This window comes from Micromys minutus (genome assembly GCF_963924665.1).
Source record: "Micromys minutus genome assembly, chromosome: 28".
In the NCBI taxonomy this organism is placed as follows: Eukaryota; Metazoa; Chordata; class Mammalia; order Rodentia; family Muridae; genus Micromys; species Micromys minutus.
The window spans coordinates 5,747,328-5,768,653 of NC_137963.1; the positions used below are offsets into that span (position 1 = coordinate 5,747,328).

General features: G+C 37.5%; 1 protein-coding gene across 1 annotated transcript in view; it reads left to right on the forward strand.

Moving 5' to 3' along the window:
• The window catches only part of PTPRD (protein tyrosine phosphatase receptor type D), a gene marked incomplete at its 5' end in the record, with an annotated part of 289,668 nt that overhangs the window by 169,109 nt on the left and 99,233 nt on the right, over window positions 1–21,326 (forward strand). Inside the window, 3 exons of the mRNA XM_080940162.1 lie at window positions 855–1,064; window positions 6,191–6,351; window positions 14,593–14,705. Coding sequence (XP_080796288.1) covers window positions 855–1,064; window positions 6,191–6,351; window positions 14,593–14,705 — 484 coding nt within the window. The remainder of the gene's footprint in view (window positions 1–854; window positions 1,065–6,190; window positions 6,352–14,592; window positions 14,706–21,326) is intronic.

The window sequence follows — 21,326 nt, forward strand, 5'->3', positions numbered from 1 at the left end:
TGAGATTTTCTTCCCAGGAAAGACAATGAAAAGCAAGAAATTCTTTAGACATCAATTTCAGATTTGCTTTTTCCTTAGAAATATAAGAGGTTTGGTGTGTGTGTTTGTGTGTATGTGTGTGTTTTCTACCCCTCATGATATTGAAATTTATTTTATCCACTCTACTGACCATGTCACCTGTCTAAATATTTATTCCTCAGAGCTGGATTTTAGGCAAAATTAACTCAGTGGTTAAAAAAAAAAAACTCAACAGTTAAAATAAATCCTATTTGAAAGTGGTTAATGAAAGAGGTAAACTGGGCCAGACATGAAAATGAGTGACAGCTACTTAGAATAGGTAAATCAGTTAATCAGTAATTTCCATATCTGCTGACTTTAATGAACGTTCATCATATAAACGATTCCATAGTGAAATGGTGGTGTCTTCTATGAAAATACCATATTTTAGCATTTAGATGCCTTTGACTTTGTACTAATTGTGGCATGTATCACCCATGAGACCAGGCTTTGGTGCATTAAGCTGTGCTTCTTCCTTAAACAGTATACAATGTAGTACTGGCCTCTTAAAGAATTGTATTACTGTAGGAAACTATGTGGGCTTCCAGTGAAGGTCTAATGCCCTGTGTTTACACTCTGGCCCTTGCAAATCAGTTTAGCATGTTACCTAAGGAGCGAGTGTTTGAAAGTCACAGCAGAGTCTGCGGAGGTGATCTGCTGCAGGAAAGGTGAATAAACTGTATCAGGTTCTTCCCAGTCCTGGATTAATTTCTCCCCTAAGACATCAAGAAGTTGGTTGTTTATGTTTCTTTCTTTCTCTTTTTTTTTCCCCTTCTGTTTGTCACTTTTCCCTTAAGCTGCTTAAGGAGATATCTAGAAAACGCAGAAGCATCCGTCATGGGAGAGAAGTTGAATTAAAGCCATATATTGCTGCTCACTTTGATGTCCTTCCCACTGAGTTCACCCTGGGGGACGACAAACATTATGGTGGATTTACGAACAAGCAGCTCCAAAGTGGACAGGAATATGTCTTCTTTGTGTTAGCAGTGATGGACCATGCAGAGTCTGTAAGTTAATTATGATGGCCTCTGTTTTCTACTCCTGTCCTTTTGCTTATTATTTATTTATTTTTTACCGCTGTGCATGTTTATTTGGGGATGTGTCTGCATATATCCTAAGTATTTCTCACAAGCTGTCACTAATGGAAGTATGACATTGAGTTGCTTGACTTTCCAACATTACTGAGTGTTCCACTTACTAGATCATGAGTAAGATGGCATTTCAGATGAAGGCATTCCCATGTGAAGTACCAGATTGATAGAGCATCTTTCTTAAGACGTTTTTGTGTAACACACAGTGTAGCATTCCCTCCAAAACCTCTAAGACTTCTCTCTTGTTTTTTGTTTAAACTGATTTGCTTTTTAAAACACTGCTTGAAAGTTACATGATCCTGGGGACATTAGTTCATGTGGCTTTGTAGGAAGCTAGAAGCTCTGTCACTCAAAGAGCATGTTTGAAAACCTGGGCGAGGGTAGTTGTTTAACTTATCCTCCTGTAACTGTGAGAACATGGTGCTTCTACCCGATTTCAACAGACAAGGAGTCTAGGGAGAAATGAGTATGACCAGCTTCTTCAATTATAGAAAGTCTGAGTGACTTTATCAGTAAAAATATCCAAGGATGTTACAGAATAATTCAACCCGAGTGAGAATTCCTCAGGTCCTCTAAAGAATGAGTTGTCTTGTTTTATGTAATTCATCTACCTCCTGTGGCATGTTATGCTTCAGTGGCTTTGAATGCTTTAAATAAAAGAAAAAGGGGGAGAAATAGTCGACTAGAAGGAAGGTGGACGTTTAAAGTGGCAGCTCACATTAACATTTAATAGATATATGCCTGTGTCCTAATCTGGCAGGTTTGACAAGTAAGTTGAATGGCTCTCTTTATATGAGAAGCCCACAATTTATTAAAGGTCTTTGTATCAGGGGCAAGCAAGCCTTCTCTTCAGATGACTAGAGGAATTATCTCGTGGGAAAAAAAAAAAAAACAAAAAAAAAAACAAAAAAAAAAAACACAAAAGCAGCCTCCTTTACCTTTGGGTGCAAATGTCATTCGATGGCCTTCCTGAAATTTCAACATATCAAGATGCTCTCTCTCTCTCTCTCTCTCTCTCTCTCTCTCTCTCTCTCTCTCTCTCTCTCTCTCTCTCTCTCTTGAATCTTTTAAAAGTAAAGTATCAGGGGAATGGGATGTTAGAAATTATCTTTTTCTTTAAAAATAAAACAGATACTTGAAAGAAAATTTTTCAATATAATTCTAGGAATGTTTCTGATGGTGCACTTAAAATGCTTAGGTAAAGCATGAAATTTAGCAAAGATATCTCAGCCCATCCTACAGAACCTTGATGGTGCCTTCCTTAGGCACTATGGAGCCTACAGTCTCCCAAGCATTGCCACTCATGTTCAGATGTCTCCTCAGTGATGAATTCTGCATCCATCTTGTTTTATCACTATCTCAAATTGCTGTCTCCTGGGCCATGTCTCCCTGTTCTGCTTTCTTGAAGAAACCTGACTCTGCTTTCTTCAATAAGTATCAATTGCCAGTAACTTCTCATCTAGGAATAGGACTTTGTTCCCCACTCATTACTACCCTGCTGTGATTTTTGTCTTGTCTGAGACTGCGTAGGTCCTTCTGCTGAATTCATGTGTCTGGAAAACACCCTTTCCTCTGCCTCTCAGTCTTTCAGTTCTTCATGGTAACCTCTGAGCCTTGAGGAGAGAGCATGTAATTGATACAGATGTCCCATTTAGGGCTAGTATGTTGCATGCTGACCATGGGCCTTTGTGTTAATCTCCTCCTCCAATGAGGGTTGGGAGATGTACGGATACACGGATGAGTCATTCGGAGTCAGCTTAATACTGTGTTTCTTTAGTGGAATAAGAGAAGTAGGTTCTCCCCTCAAGCTGCCTCTCCCAACAAGTTCTTGATTCTATCTGTGATCCATTATATTAACCATATTGTCCCTATATGTCATGTGTGCCTGAGCCAGCTCACTTCCTAGAAGATGGCTGTGTCCAGTTTGCAGTGGCGTGGTCCACTCGGGAGCGTCACTTCTCTATGCCTGATTAGTAATAGTAGCTATAATCATTCCAATTCTTGGTTGGCATTTTGCAGAACCAAAAGAAAGAAAAAAAAAAAAAAAAAAAAAAAAAAAAAAAAAAAAAAAAAACACTTCTCTACTGCTATTACCTCCCGTAGCAGTGAGAATTTGCTTAATCTGTCACCTCCTATTAAGAACATCAGAGACTGGTTTTAAATGATATAATGTTTTTAAATCTCTTCTACTATTTCTTTCTGCTTAGCGAATTCTTCTTTCCATGAGGCCAGTATCCTTTTATTTCTTTGCTTTCTTTTCATTTTAACAGAGATCTCTTTCCTGACTTACGTTAGAAATTCCCTTCAGAAAGAACTGCCTTACCCTTCCACCGTGATTGGGCATTTTAATTATCTCAACACGATATAGGAAGGAATTTCAAATCAGCTGCTTTGCACACTTATATCATTTTAAGATTAGCCAGAAAAGTGGAAGCAATCATACCAAAATAAACATATAAAGAATCAGGTTTCTCTGATATATAAGATCAAATCCCCAATTTTTAATGTAAATTATTATGTTATATATGTTATATTTGCAAATTACACACACACACACACACACACACACACACACACACACACACACATCCATGCTCGAAGATGTCCTCCTTCCTCTCTGTTGCTTTCGGCTACATCTCAGAAAGCTCAAAAAAATACCGACTTTTCATCTGTTTGATACCTTGAAAGTCTTCTCAATGTTTGTTCTTGGACGTAAATAAAATAGAAAGCAATAGTAAAGTTCAGGTACACAGTGGGGCATGTTCTCCGCTGATCTTGTACTAAAGTTCAGAATATGTGCCTTAAAGTACATTTGTGAAAAATAGATGTTCAAAACTTAACTAAATTTGCTTATCTTCAACAAATTCTATCTATTCATATCTTGGCATTCTCGGCATCTTGAAAAGATGAGAATCTTGGTTGTCTCCTTTACTTGATTCAGCAAATATCTGCTGAGAACTTTCCAAATACAATGTCGTATGCTGGCCACTTTGAACAAATAAACGCAAATAGCATATGTATCCCAAATCTTCCAGGAATTTACTTTCATCTCAGAAAACAAAATATATGTACACAATCTTTACAAACAGAATCTCACGAAAGACATTAAACATGAAATGAATGACTAAATAAAATTGGTTTGTTCCTATCCAATGTTTGTTAGAACTGAGTTCCTCCCGTGAACAAGGCAGTGTATAAGCAGGACCTTGGAAAGTAGTTGTATTTTAGGAGCTACATGTTACAGACCTTGCAAATATGTTAATTAGCAAGGCTAGACCATCTAGGAAGCAGCAACAAAACTCGTCGTGATAGAACTGTTATCTATGGCAAGGATGTTAAAAACAAACGTGCTAAGGCTTCTGATCACCATGGTAATTACCAGAAAGCCTCTCAAAAGCTCTGCGGTTCCAAGTTAGGTTGATGATAATTTCAATATCAGTTGTGATTAGTAAGATGCAGACTTTGGATATGGACAAGGGAGAGCTAATGAAGTTCTAAAGAAAAAAAAAATGGTACCTGTGAGATCAGCAGTTTGACCTTAGGTTACTAATAAGTCAAACCTGTAGTTGGCTTTCCATAGAAAAGCAAGGTACTGGGATTCAAGACAAAGAGAAGGGAAACTCTTCATTTGAGCCAGAAACTCCAGGCAATTGAAAGTGAAAGTCTCTGTTACAAAAATAGTTAAAACCTGTAACCTCCTGGCCTTTTAAAGAACAGAACTGAAGAATGCTGTGCCAGAAAGTCAGAAGATGAGATTGCTGGGCTTATGCAACTTGGAAGATTAGGAAGGAGCTGGTGAAATTCTGGAACCAGGAAAGTCAGGAAGGGAAAGAGTTATTAAGTCTTGCTCTACTGAGGCAAGTCTCAAAGATACTTAAAACCCAAGAACTGAAGAAAGACGATTAGATTTAGTAAATGATAAAATAACAGGTCACAGTTAAGTGAAAACAGATGGGGAAGTGGAAGGAGACACCTGCAGCCGGTGGGTGTAAAATAAAGAACGTAAAAGACCAGAGTCAAGAAAATGTGTCATTTTAAATGGGACAAAATAGACTGAAATAGGACATTACAGAAACAAAGCCTATTCTTTATTGAGTACTTGAAAATATTTGAAGATATTTGGTAGAGTTCCTCTTGGGGAAAGCATATGAGCTTCTAATTGGTTGGCTGTCAAAAATTTAAATAGAAGCTACTAAATCCCTCTAAGTTTGAATAATTTCTATTTCTAACACAATTCTGTGTATCTTGATTACTAACTTATATGTTAGCATTCTCTTTTGTAACTGTAGATTAAATGCTCTGAAAATGTAGGGTACTAAGAATGGTGTGTCGTAATGTTGCATGAACTCAAAAGACAGATTCTTGTAACTGAAGGAGCTGAAAGGGTTTGCAAGCCCATGGGAAGAACAACATTACCAACAAACCAAACCCTCCAGAGCTCCCAGGGACTAAAACACCAACCAATGAGCACACATGGAGAGACCCATGGCTCCAGGTGCATATTCAGCAGAGGATAGCATTGTCTGGCATCAATGAGAGGAGAGGCCTTTGGTCCAGTGAAGATTGATTTTCACAGTGTAGGGGAATGCCAAGATGCTAAGGTGGGAGTGGGTGGTTGGGAGAGGGAACACCTTCATGGAATTAAGGGAAGAGGGAAGGGAGGATGGAAGAAGGAAAAAAGGGGGATAACATTTAAAATGTAAATACAGAGAATATCCAATAAAAGTGATATAACAAACAGAAGACTTCTTGTGGCCATTGTTGGGCTTTTCTTAGACTGACTCAGGAAGAGAATTTACACCACTCAAAATGATTTTGTTATACTTCTCTCATTTCCATCATTGTAAAATGTCCTTCTTCATCTCACACATGATTTTTTTTTGGGGGGGGGTTCCTTTTAACCCATTTTTCTTTTCCCAGTATTTCCCCAGTGATATGGCTTCATCATCCTATCATCAGATACATCAATTTTCTCATCTTAGTACTTAAGATACCCTTTTGAAAGGAATTATCTAACTAAGATGGACTCTGCTTCTCCTCAGAAGATGTATGCAACCAGCCCGTACTCCGACCCTGTCGTGTCAATGGATCTGGATCCTCAGCCAATCACAGATGAAGAGGAAGGCTTGATATGGGTCGTAGGTCCTGTCCTTGCGGTGGTGTTTATCATCTGTATTGTGATTGCTATTCTTCTTTATAAAAGGTAGGCCTGCTCTGTCTTTTAGTTGCCACTTTGAGGACTCCCTTGACTTGGTAGACTAAATCCTTTTCCTGTGGCTGCATGGTGAACGTTATACATTTGAAGATAGCCCAGCAACTAATATTGGAAAACATGTTTTTGTCATGCCTAAAACCAAGTGAGACAACTGAGCTAGTAGTGTGGTCTTTTAGTGCAAGCATCCCCTTCCTTAGCTTCCATCTTGTCTAATACATGGTGATGATCAGTTTTCATGACATCGAGATATTAGTACAAGCTAAACAGCCCATTCTGTGTAAGGTTTAATTTGGTTTTTAGATGTTTACATTTCATAAATCTAATGTGCACTTGTGCTAAAATGTTTCCCCATATTTATCTCTTGTGGTTTAGCAAATGCAACTGAAAGGTTAAGATTTTTTTTGAAAAAAAAAAAAGAAGAGCTAGAGAATGAATTCCCTTCCATTTTTTTTTTCTAAATCCAAATATTCACTATTAAATTTAGATCATTGTTCAAGAAGGGGTGATCATAAAGTGCTGACTTCTACTTAAAACAAATTGTCCCCCACAGGACTCATATGTCACAGTATCAACCTGACGCAGCATCTTGTCATTCCTACCCTTATTCCTCTATACTTAGTTCATAGAATAGGTTTGTTTTCTTTTTTTCCCATCATCTCTGCCCTTCTCCAAAGGACTGTCCAAGGATCTATTCTATTTGTTCCAACATAGAGAGAAATCTGAAATGATTAAAGTCAAGGCAAAGCTCATAATCACGATTCATTACGTTGTCCATTTTATCTTGGGGTTAGGAAGAAAGAGATAAATATGCATAGCTATCCATTCAGATCACTCCCATGATGAAATTGCTCATGTGTTAGAATAGTAGAGAATCAGTGGTCAGTGACCGAATCTGCTCTTAGCTGATGGTTTGAGCCTTGTCATACCAGTCCTTATCTTAATGATGTGCGTCTATGGACCCTGTTATATGTTCTCACCCCTCTTCTGTATAAGACACAAAAGTAGGAGAAAGGTGATGCCCCTGTGTTCTAAGTCATTCATGGATCCTGTGTGAGCCAAGGCTGGAGTTGGAGTTGGCGCCCTTCCCTGTATGTGTTACAGACAGTAACCTAAGAGACAGAATGGATTTTATAAAACTTCAAGTTAAAGCCTGGTGGTAGATTGAACACCTTTGATTTATGCAGAAGCAGAGGCAAGCAGATCTCTGTAGACTTATGACAAGCCTTATGACAGAGCAAGGTCTAGAACAGCCAGAGAAACCCTGTCTTGGAAAAAATAGTCTAAATTATTCTTCTCATTGCTATCAGGATACACATTCATATGGTCACATCCTACACTGGAATCTGGCCATTAAAAACAATAACAACAAAAAAACCAACTCAACAACAAAACATTAAAAAAAATAAAAATAAAAACCCTGACCGCAGGTCCATTTCAAGCCCAGGTCATGTAACATTTCTGATATTCAAAATGAGCAGGTCATGTTTTATTATGATATGGGAGGCAATTAATAAGTAATCCTACTGTTTGTATTAGTTAATTATATAAATGTATAAAATTAAGAACTATAACCTTGATCAATATTTTAAACTATAATTACATTTTCCTTGATTTATCTACATATGCTTGAAAAGAGCCAACTGATTTATAATAAGAGGAAATATCTTATTTAGGTTTCATGACTCTGTTAAAAGAGTTGCATTTTCTCATGTGCACACATGAGTATCATCTAATAGGATTGTGGGAAAATGCATACATCCTTGAATGCTAAGTATATTTAGCTAGCCATCTGAAGGCCATGGAGCATTTCTGAAATAGAAATGCTTGCTTCAGCATTTTAAAAAAAAGTTCCTGACTTGAAATTTAAGTAAACCCAACAATGTTCTTCTTGAGACATTTCAAGAGGAAATTTCAATATCATGAGACACTGACTTGAAAATTACCTTTACCAGATATACCTGCTCACAACTCTTTCACTTGTGAAAGCGTCTGTCACCAACAATGGCTTTGCCATATTAATAAGTGTATTTTATACAGCAACTTGAGGCTTTGAGACTTTCTGTTTATAATTATATGGATATGGGGAAAGGATGCCATTTTATGCTACTCTGTTAATTTGAAATTTTTTATTCTATTCGTTTTTATATCTAGAATATACTGATAACCAGTGATAACTATTACAGAACCTTTTTAAGGGCTCTAAACCATGCACTGACTCTGAAGAATATTAAGCTACCATTGGTAGATTTCCTACTAGGGTTTCTTTGCAAAGATTTTCACAATTCATTCATCCAGTGGCTCAACATATAAATTCAGGAATGAGATGCTATCAGGGACTAGGCCAACAATGGGATATAAATCAGGAGTCCCGTGCTCAAGTCAGCTTCTGTGTCTCAAGGGCTAGAATGTCTGGCCAACACCTCAAACTTCATTATTTACAAAGAAAAATAAGTGAACCAGAGAATGAGCTTTTAAATAATACCGTTTCATAACTTGAGATCAGCAAGAGGGAGTATGAATGGTTTCATATTATGTCCACTTTATATGTATATGTGTGTGTCTGTGATGTGTAGACCCGGCTTTCCATAATCCATCCACCACTGACAATTAAAATTCACCAGGCCACATCTTCCTTCCATATCCATCTACCTTGCAATGCTGCATAGATAAACTTAGTGATTGGTTCTAATATAGCCAGAACATTATTTATATAGAAAGTAACTATTTTAAAATAAAATGTTAACTTTATGTGAAAATACCTCAAGATGAGAGTGGATTTTTTTCTGTGTGCCACAGTGTAGGAAAGAGCCTGCAGAATGTGAGGCGAGCCAACTCTATGGCTTACTGTCACCAGTGATAATATCTTTGGATGCTCTACCTTAGCCCAGGGAGCAAGAAAATCCTGTCTTTGTTCTATGTTGCTTATGTGTGTAAATCATGAGGTAGATCAGACAAAACACCTAGTTTGAGCATGTCCAGCTATTCCTAGAACCTCCTGGGTGAGCACCAACATAAGTGTATCTCTAAATGATCATCAGTATATCATTATAGCCATTATACCTCATGAAGGAATCTAAGGATGTATGGCCCTCTTCTACGGCCTTGATGTTCTTAGTTATTGAAGATAGAACTGTTGCATTTCTATAATTGCCTATTATACTGACTCTCATTTCTCACTGTCTCCCAAGTACCCAACACAGAGCTACATGGAATACATGACCTTATACATATTCAATAATATTTAATGTATTTTCCTCCAGTTGTTTGTTCTGTGACTTACAGTCAGTTTCATCCTGGCCTATGATATAAATTGGCCTGAATTTCAGGCCTTCAAAAGCAGATGTTTAAACAGGTGTGAAACACCTTCAGCCGAATCAGGCTGGCCCACAGAAGTGTTCTGTGAGTTAACTCTCCATCCTTTAGTGTACATGCTCAAGCAGTCTTTCTATCCCACCCAGAGTAAATGACCTACAACCCAGGCTCTGAAAAACTCATTAGTTAAAAAGTAAGCAAGAAAGGTTGGGTTTTTATTTGTTTGCTTGCTCGTCCGTTACTCTTAAATTCAGGACACTAGGTAAATCTCTTTACATCTAAGAATAGAAAGAAGTCACCAAAGCAAGTGTGACGTCATTGTCATCATTCACTGTGTGTGTGTTTCTACCGCTAAATGTGAAGTTTTGGTTTTCTTTCTTTGAACAGTAGACTGCCTTGTCTGTAATTTCTGTTGTCTTACGACACGAAACATTTTACCTGATGCCTCCAAATGAATATCGTTCAGGTTAATTATTTCTGGAAAACAGTTGAATATTTAAACCGTCAAGGTGTCCTTACAGGTGAAAGCACCTGTGAGTGACCAGTGGATGTATTTGCAGCAAGTAGCACCCTCATGCAGAAATGTCTGTCTTTTCAATGGCCAGTAATAATCCTGCAAATTAGCTATATAGAAGGGTCATGCACATTGGATTTATAATCACAAGTATTATATTTTCTAAGACTTGAAATGCAATTCATAAAAAAAGATTTATGATTGCCTTACCTTTCAAAAGGTGTTGGAGAAATTATTTCTGCTACTGAATTCCACTGTGGAATAATTTTCCAGTGTTCGAAATTTTATGTAGACCAATGCAATTTACAGAATTTCATATCATTAAAGTGACAACATACTTCTGAGCTGAAGACTTTATGGTTTTGAAATTCTGTTGTATTTTTCATTAAGAACATTAGTTGTTCTCCTGCGTTCTTAAGAATCGAATATCTTAGTCATCATAGACTTGCTGTATTAATTAATCCTTGCAGCAATTTTTGATCAATAAATAAAAGTGAATGTGCCATTGAAAGCCACACATTTTTTATTCACTGATGGTCTCCATTTACTCGTGATGAGAGACCTATAAACATTTTGATGCAGTATTGCTTAATAATACGTCTGGTTTATGTGTCTCTGCTTGTGAGCACTACTTTTGAAAACTTGGTTGTCATGGTTACTCTTGTTACCATTGGCCAACTAACATTAAGCCTTTCTTTTTTTTTTTTTTTTTTTCCTTTTATTTCCTTTATTTATTTCGTGCTGCATTAAATGGAGCAGTAAACCTGACAGGTGAGGAATAGAGAGTGAATCCTTTCCATGCTCAGTAGGGGAACCTAAGACAGGCAGACTTGAGTTGATGATCCCACCTAGCAAGTGGAAGCTGGACAGAGCCTACACAGGTGATAATTTGGTTGTTAAAATGATGGTGAGGGACATATTTTTTGCCTTTATGAGAAGAAAACCATGTATTGCCTTAAAGCCAAATTTAGAAACCAGTAAAGCAGGTCTCTGAGTTGTGTGTTCAGGGACAAATGAGTATTTGTGTGTATTAGTGTGTCTACAGGTTGGAAATGTGAGTTGTCCTGTAGACCTTTTGTTTTGTTGTTTGTTTGTACCCCTTAGTAAACACTCTTGCCCAATCCAATATCATCCCCTATGTCTTGAGGGCCTGATTAAAAAAATAGTAATTAGCAATAATAGCTAAAGTATACTTGATAATGAATCCAGACTGCCTTCTAATTTTTAACTCATATACATACTCATACGCAAGCACACACTTATCTATAGATGTAAATACTTGATTAAAATTCAACTAAAAGAAGCATCTCAGAGGTTATCTACTGTCCTGCCCACAGTCCCCTCAATGGCTTTTGGTGTGGGGTGCCTGTGGCAACAACACTGAAATCATTATTCCCCAAGGATCTTCCAGAAATATAAACTCATAATTATCACCTGACATGACTAAATCTAAAGGTCTTAGCCTTGTCACAGCATCCTCTGTTTTAAAGGGCCCTCACAGCTGGCATACGTCCACACTTAACTTTGAGAATAACTGTGTTGCTTTCTCTAAGATCACCCTATGTTGCCCAGAAGGCCAGAATGATAATGATAATAATGGCAAGAATGTTAAAATCTCTCAGAGAACGTCTTCTTTTGTGGACACCATGAGTAGTCATTAAGCCAGCAGAAAAACACACAGCACTTTGAAGATACGTCTAATCATCTGGGTCTGTTTATAACTAAGCAGGCACTTTACATGTTATACTGTCTTCTTCTTGGAGGCGTGTTAGAGAGGCTGATCAAAACTGAAGACATCATCTTCTTTTTCATCAGCGAAAGAATTAGGAAAGCGGGCTATAGCCGATACTCATTCAAAAAGTTTTTAAAATGTAAAGTTGTCCACAAAATTCTATGGCTCACATTCATGCTAGGCCGTATTCTATCCTCTTGATAATTTAGGAGAGTAAATTGAAAAGAAGGGATGAACGACTTAGAATGGTTACTGATCATAATAAATACCATTTCTTCTCACTCTTTCTTAGACATATTTTGTGTGTTTGAAAATCTCCAATTTTAGTAAATAAGTATCTACCAGCAGTATGGTTATAAGCAGCCATAATCCTGCCTTTGAATTTCATCAAACAAAGCTAAACAGTCTTTGATCTTGGAGGTCATCTCATTTGAGCAGTCATGGTAAAAAGAAATTAGCTATTAGGTGTCCTGAAGCCAATTTCTCTCCATCATGAACCACAATTACATGAAATGTATGACTTATAAGTAAATTTTAATCCTTTACTATGATATTTCTAAGGCTTCTATTCTAACAGTGGGTGTAATTTCCAACTTTCCTATTATATATATGCTGTACTTCCTTTAAGAATGTTCCCTCGGCATAGCCAATGTCACTCAGCCTGGCCTCTGGGAGAAAGATAAGGAGGCTGTTCGATAATTCTTTCGAGTTTCCTTGCCTAGATATTTCTAATTCTGTTTTCCACGCCCTTGCCCTTGAGTAAACAGAAGCAGAGTTACTTTGAAACAGGAGAAAAGTACAGGTTTTACTCATTAGGCCTGGCACATCAATGAAGAAGTGTGCATGTGCCTACTTCCCACGAAGACCCAAGCCTGGGAATGCCCCAGTATCTGATGTGAAAAGACAAGCTGTAGGCTTCCTCTGAGATCAGCTGGTTAGCTGAGCTCCTTGACGTTTATTAAGCCGTGGAAATGTAGCATCTTTAACAACGAAATGAGCATCTCAACATTATGAGACTGATACCCATTGTATGATTGCAGTGGTACTTGCTACTCTGAAATTGATCATCTAGTCTTTTTATTTTGTATGGTTGCTAAGCCCCTGACTTTTTTTTTCTTTCATTGCTGTCACCAATCTTCCACTTCCACTTTTCCTTTCCTTTTCTATTCTGAGTAACTGGAGGTGCCAGTACCTTGGGCACAATTCAGAATCACCATATTCCTCAGATTGTCAGTATAGCTTGGCTAGGCAATACCATTTACACTAAGGGTGTTCATGACACCTTTAATTAGTAAAATGAAGTCCTGAGATAGGTTAATTCAAGGTACTTAGAGAGGAAGGTACCTAATAGGACCCACCCAAGAAAATGCATTGCGCGAAGGATATTTCACTGATACATTGAAGTTCAGTTAATCGGCTGCACATTCTCTTTGTGTCTGTCTGCCCTTCATCCCCCGGTGATTTCTATTTTGTAAAGATGAGTTTAAAAAATGAAGGAAAGATTTTTCCGGCTAGCCTAGATGGCAAGACCAAGTCTTGCTATTTATGTATAGCACAGTCATATGAAAAAAAAAATACAGGAATACATAAACACATTGAACCACACCTTTTCCAAAATAAGCATGTTCTACTTCAGGTGAGGCTGAGATATTATAACTTATACTATAACATGGAGACTGCTGGTATCAATATTTAGAAAAAGGCCGATCTGAAAAATGCTTCCATTTGCTACATGGATTTCTCATCTAACTCTCAAAAAGAAATTATTTGGGTTTGGAAGAAAATGGATAAATGATTTTTCTTTTTCTGGAAAATTTCCAACATTTCTTACTTGAAACTGTGTTTAAATTCCATTATGGCAGCTTAAGAAAGTCTTTCTTAGAAAGTCAGCATCCAAAGAGGGAAATGGTGAATTATGTAAACAATCACATTTTGTAGAAAAACTTATTGTGGTATCTTGAATAATCATCATGAGAGTTGGCAATTCTATGAAATCAAATTAATTTTTTCTTGTTTTTCTGTGATTGATTGCCATTAACAAAATGATAAAGATTGTTACATAATATCACTGTACATACGCATTCTTGTCATTTTTTTCTTTCCAATGTGAGAACGGAAGGAATCTTTGTGGTCCTGACTTTCCTCCTATGCATTTAGGATAACAAAATTATAGGCATGCATTTACTTCAGCTACCCCAATAGATCTGCATTTTGTAGTTGCCGGTGACATATTTTAAAACAGAGAGATAGGTTAGGTTGGTTGAATTGTTTACTTTAAGGTCAGGCAGTTTTTCCGTGGTAATATGTTCCTTTTCTCTTCTAGCGGCATAGAATTCTATTCCCCTCAAATACCACTAGTAGACAGGATCTCTGAGCATGTCTAAAAACACCTTAACAGTGTCCCTTGCGAACCCAAAGACAGATTAATTAAATAATAATTAATTATTTAGTCCCCAAACCTGACACATTGATAGAACATGTGAAACTGAGGGTCCCCCATAAGCTAACAGGAAAGCACCTGAACAAGGTCACACAGCTCTTCCACCATAGAACTGTCCAGGAACATTGAAACCACTGTTCAGTAACGAATTCTGTAAGGAATGATTGATTGGTTAGTTCTCTGTTTGTTTTAACTTGACTTAGGTCTTAAATCTTGACTTCCCCCCCATAGGAAGAGGGCGGAGTCGGAGTCCAGAAAAAGCAGCTTACCAAACAGTAAGGAGGTCCCTTCACACCACCCAACAGACCCTGTAGAGCTGAGGCGCCTTAATTTTCAAACACCAGGTAAGTGGTCACTTCATCTGTCACAATGTCCTAGACCAGTTGGCATTGTCCTGAAAAATGGTATACCCCTTAATTTTGAGCTGATTTGCCCATCCTGGTTGTTTGCAGTAACAATGTTGACATTGAGGTATAAGTACAATAGAGAGGAATATAAGTCCTTTGTGAAGTCTGACTGGGACAGGAAAGAGATACATAATTTGCCCTCGTGCTTAGAAAAGTATTTATCATCTTAATGGGAGTGACACGACTTATTTATGCTCGGGCTGGCTTCTCATCTTACAAAGCAAGTTTGTGAGTAAAGAGAAGAATGTGGAATTTGCGCTCATTGGGATATTTATTTCATGCTCTGCTACCTATGTTCATGGTACCATAAAGAAGAATGGAGGCAGTGAAGAGGGAAAGAAAAGAAAGACAGGAGAGGTAGAGAGAAGAAAGTAAAGGATGGAAGAGAGGAATGAAAATTTTCATGTCTTTTAAATGTTTAACTGTACTAAATTTTACTGACCAATGTAGGTTTCATGCTGTAGAGACATTTGAATAAATTGAGATACAAAACCTTCTTTTTCATAGAATAAAGAACATTAAGTGCTTCAACAGAGGGGGGGGAATGGCTATTCTGATGAGGTGTAGTTTATAATAATATTACTTTAAGATTAGTTCTACTCTGCTTTCCTCTGACCAAAGTGTTTATGTCAATCAAATGTCAAATATCAAATGGTAGAAGAACTAAAAATATCACACCGAGCAATCCTATCGAAGTCCCTTCCCATAGTGAGCAAAACATTGATCTAAAACGTCTTTGGGATTAACATTTGATTGTAGTAATACAGCCCACACTGCTGGCAGAGTTATTTTGCTTCTAATTAATGTCTGGTTGTTCTAACTCCCAGTGTGATGCACTGTGGGTATTAAAACTGTACATTCTCAGCAACTTGCTCCGAACTGTGAGAATGTGTGGCTTATTGTGTTTAACATATTTTTTTGCATATAGATGAACCGAGTAACTACTAAGTCTTCAAATGAAAGAGCTTCTCCACACTTCAAGGTGGCTATATAATCATCACACATGTTGAGTAGTTTAAAATTTTCGAGTTAAATGAGGTTAGGGTTCTTTAAATTTGCCTTTGTGGTTTTTTTTTTTTTGTTGTTGTTGTTGTTGTTGAAGGCAAGCATATGCTTTTATAAGCATAAACGGGAGAGCAAATGTTCATAAAGTTGAAACCCTTCTGCATACACTTTTTTCATGAAAGTAAACTGTGAACTTGTTCAGGATGAGTGAGCAGGTCTGAGTTACCCTCCTCCTAACTGTGACCTCCTGTGTGCGCCATGTTGCCTCTCTCTTGTGATGCTCTTTTCAGGCAGTTTGATAAAACAGATATAGCAACTCTTGATTCTTCCTTCATTTTAAAATGGAAATATACAGACTACTTCAGGATAAATTTAACATCATTATAATAGACCCAGCAGTTAACTGAATTCATAGAGCCCCCCCCCCAACAAAAAAACCCACAGCATTGTAGGACAAATTTTTCCTTAGATCACTTTGCTGATCCCCAGGAATACATTGAGAAGAGAGATTCCTCTCTAATGCTGCTGTACACTGCTTCTGTGTGAAATTGGATCTGTTCTGAAATCAAACATGGCTGTGTCACAGACACAGAACCCTAGTGAGTGGGCAAATAGAGACCAAGAAGAGAAGCCTGTGTGACGTCACCTCTCTCCTCCTATAGCCTGACAGCAGTCCCTCAGGAAAACATAGCCCTAGAGGTAGCCATTGGGTAAGGATGCTCACCAGGTATAGGTGGTGATGAGCAAGAAAACAGCTGTCTAGACCTCTCCCCAAAGACCCAATCTTCAAGTGTCTTTCACTCCTGTGAAGGATGATTTGTACCAATGTGGCAAATCCAAAAGTTCTCTTAAGAATGTCATTTCGTAAGGCATGTGGGACTGTCACATCAGATCCCCTATAGAGAAAGTTTACTAAATTCAAACTGTCATGGGTTCCAGTTGAAGTATCATTGCTGTGTTACTTAAGAATTTACTGAATTTTTAAAAATGGAGACTTGAGTGTCTATTTAAGTAAAGTTTAACTAGAGTTACCCTCATTACTGAACAGGGAGTGGTGGAAAGTGGAAAAATGTGGTGGAGAGGAAGAAAGAAAATGCAGTAAAGGAAAAGAACAGAAGAGAAGAGATGGTCCTGTCCCACCCAACACAAATCCCATGTAGGAAGCCTTGCCTTGTGCTTTAGTATGAAGGACAAATTTAGTTAAACTTGACTTGTTTCTGAAATACATACATTTCCTCCTAAGTTGAATATATAGGCTTATATCCTAACCAAGTGGCCATCTACAAATTAAATTAACTGTACTGTTACTGTTTAATATTTAGTGATGTGGACATTTGATTCAGTCAGTGTGAATTTCTACCAGTGAATGCCTTAGTAACATGCCATTGTGTAAAAGCAGAAGGTGTGGCTATTAACTACCTATACTTTTTTCCTCTCCTTTTATTGAAGAAGCAAAAATGTTCTCAGGTGATAATTTAGAGTGACCCCTGGGTAGATTTCATTGATGCTATAATTCTGCTTATTTTTTGCTTCAAATTTTCTATAATTCATTATGTGAAATATGTTTTTCATGTTTTATACCTATTAATCTGTAATTGCTTATTCCCAAATAACATGAACAGTTGAAAATATTTATTAATGACATGCATAAGTGGAAACTTAATAACCCATGTCTTCCTCCTAAAAAATTGACATTTAGTGAAATAAGAAAACTATGATTTATATACCAAGGACCAACTGCAGAACATCCCCAAGAGAGCAGGTGATGTCACATGTGACAGGCTATTAGGAATGATAAAGTAGCAAGCACACACTACCAGGTGACACTCCATCAGCTGCGCAGAATAGAGGAAAGTTCATTGTTAAGCCCTGTGATTTTATTTTAATTTACTTTAAAAAGATTTTTTTTTTTGTGGATGAAAAGTTACATTTTAAGTTCTTTATTCTCATTAGAAAGTCTACTATTAAGGAGTCGTGTGTGTGTGTGTGTGTGTGTGTGTGTGTGTGTGTGTGTGTGTGTGTGTTGGTTTAGTTTCACATGACATCATTCTGATAGTTTAGCAGTACCACAGGAAAATTTTGATTATAAGGAAATCAGAATTCTATTCACTGATGTTGAGCTACACAGAATTTTGTGTTACCATAATTGTAAAATTTTGGACAGGAATCTAGTCCCAGTGTGACAGTTGTAGTCAAGCATCTAAGAAAGGCAGGATGGTACTAACAAAGAAAACTGAAAACAGGCTCCCATGTTTGTTAGGATCATCCATGACTGTGTATGTGTGTCTTAAAGTTCAAAGTACAGAATATAGAAACAATGTATTGGGATAACCTAGATCACTTGATCTTTTAAGGTCATTAGAGGTTACATCAGTGAGTCCTCAGTTATCGGTGTGCTGGGCTAGACAGCATTATGGGGGACGGGCCGTCTGATGACATCTTTCTCATACCAGTAGTAACTTTATACCTTTACAATGGAACCTGAGGTATGTTAGTTTTGCCGCCTCAGCAGAATATCCTGGGCAGGATGAGCTAAAGAGAAAGGAACCGAGAGTAGATGTGTGTATTTCAATTATTAACCCCTTGGTAACTTTTACAAATCTTTCAGTTCTGTTGAAAAGGGGAATAGATTCAATTATCAAAGAAGCTTTTAACAGAAACCTTAGGACTACTTAGATGGCTCCACAGGTATAGGCTTATTCATCCAAGCCAGACAACCCAAGTTCCACCCTCAGGACCCATACATGTAGGAAGGAACCTGCACACGTACACACACAATATATATGTATGTATGTGTATATATATAGTTTATAAAACTGGAAACTTTTGGTAACCCTTGAATGCCTTTACCTAGAAGAAAGGCTCTGTGAGTTAGGGATGGTTGGCAGGTAGGTTGTGAGTTAGGCAAAAATGAACTGTGTCTGTTAGCGTACTCTGCAAGGAAATATTGGTCTTGAACTTTATTGTAAATTCTGTAGCCTCTATTTTCAGTATATCTGGCTTACAGTTACAGAAGCAATATGTATTTATAAGGGAAGGAATGTCAGAAAATTTAAAGACATGCCTAAACTACTATTCACTGTTAATAAGTTTTTTTATGTGTCCGAACATTTTGATAATTCGAGAGTCGAGCAAAGAGGCATTTTCAAATAAGAATCCATCTCATGAATTTCAGTTCTTCTTTGAATCATACATAACATAAGGAGAAAAGATTTTTAATCATAGCTCTGATACCACCTGTCTATGTGCCTTCCAAGGCTTTACATGTGCCTTTCTGAACTTCAGTTTGTGTCCAAACATACAGCACATGTGCAGATAATGGACCATACTTGCTGTCTTTTGGCTTAGCCTTTCAAGGACAGTAGGAGCCTTTCCATGTTAGCGTATGAAATTTTTTTTTCTTATTTCTCTCAGTTCACAGTACAGATTTCATGCTGTTCTGCAGACTTCAACAGGCGTTAAGTCCCATCCTGTTTGAGAAATGTGCCTTTTGTGTCTTGTAGATCATTTTACACCATCGTCTCAGTCTCTGCCTGTCAGATGCCAGGGAGTGGGAAGCCAGAGGCATTTCTCATTCTAATAAAGATTACCGCTGGCAGATGTTTTTAATACTGTAAAATGTATTTGCTGATAATTTCCCATCTTTGTTCCATGGCCTTAGAATCGGGGAAAGCAAGTAAGATAAAGGACATTGTGAAAAGCTAGTGATAAGTGAGGGAGGAGGGGATAGACAGATGTGTTCATGGCTGTGCATCTTCCCAGTAATGCAAATTGAGTTGACCGAGAGAGAGAAGTCCATGTCTGGTTCAGTAGAGAGGACAAATAAAGGATGGGCAACTAATGGTGTGGGACACAGGTCCAGCCACAGCCAACATGACAGCTTCGGCTCCCCTTGCATTCCCCTTCCAAAGATACCCAAACACAACAAAAGGAGATTCTGAAGAGGGACGGAGACTGTGGTGTCAGCGGCAGACTGCCTGCATAGCAGCTGTTGATCTGGAGAGGTGATGCTGTGGCTTCCCTCCCCCACCAATGCTGATAAAAACCCACATCTATTTGTACATTTTTATTATCTTCACGGTTTAGTCTAAGTCAGTATGTGCACACAACCTAACAGTAAGACGTTGGCTCCTTATATTTTAAATTCGGAAACTCTGATTCATTGAGTCATAATAGTAAATTTTTGGATAAAAAGGAACATAGGTTATTCAAATCCCTCATCCTCAGAAATCCTACAAAAATAATGCTTACCTGAGAAACACTCTTGGGGAATATTTTATTAAGGATATCACTGACCAAAATTGAGTCAAATTGTTGTTGTTTTTCCCTAAAACTAATTATATATTATAAATCAATGTTCTCTTTATGGCTTATTTATTATTAATTTATGAAACATTTAAAAACAGTGTATTCATATGTATCTCATTTGCAGTAATGTACAAATTATGTTAAAATGTGACAAATCTTTAAAGAAACGAATTTCTCTCAATGGCTGCTAAGTCATATATACTCAAGACAATGTCATTGATTTGATAAACAGATTAATTTCCCCATAGTTCACACCTACCAAATGTCTCCCCTGATTTTATCACAAATTGTTGTCAGACAAATCATAGCAAACTGTTGAGATATTGTAAGCACACATATTCATTGACAGCAAAAATCCTGCACTGCCATTAATACTGGCCACAAAAGCTCTCCTTAGCAAACCCAACGGGTTTCTACAAGCATTTAAGTAAAGACTAAGTTTTTATGAAAGTAAACAAAGCGAATGTGACTTGAATAATCTATTTATATATAAAAATGCTAGGGACCAAATTTTTTTAATTAAATTTTTTTTCTTACATCTGGCATGTAGTATGTTTCTTTAACAAATAAGAACTTTTTGTGCATGTATGCTTTCTTTGCTTTTTTTTTTTTTTTTTTTTTGTAAAGTGGGTATTGAACCGTAATCTTCCTGCAAGCTAAGTATTCTGCCACTGAGCCACATTCTTCGACTGATTGCTTAACGTTTGCATATATGAACTGAGGTATCTTTGAGATAGAGCCCAAGTATAAGCTAGAAAGTAGGCTTGCATGATATTTTTTCTATGCCTGTATTTCTATTGCTACCTCTCACACAAGGCTAGATGTGGACTTTTCCACTTACGCATCAAATCAAGGTCAAGATAATTCAAATATCAGAGGTTCTGACTTGATGTTTTGGGATGCTGTCTCTTTTGGATAAACACTTCTTTGTGGACAGTATAGTTATTTGAAGCCTACGCTAAATGACAGCACAGTGCAAGAATATTTTGAAAGCAAAAGCACTTCTATACTCTCAAAAATGTCTTGCCAAACGGCACTGCAGCTTCTAACATTCTGAGCTTATACCATTAAGTTTGTAGTTTCAGGAACTCTGAATGCGTTGTCAGAAAGGAATCTGCAGTGTGTGCATTGGAGGGCTGGGCCTGAGTACTTTTTGCCTGCCCCCATCTCAGAGCCAGGCTGAAGCCTAAGGATTCTAAGCTGCAGTAATTAACACGGAGTGTTTACATGGCGGTGGTTGAATGC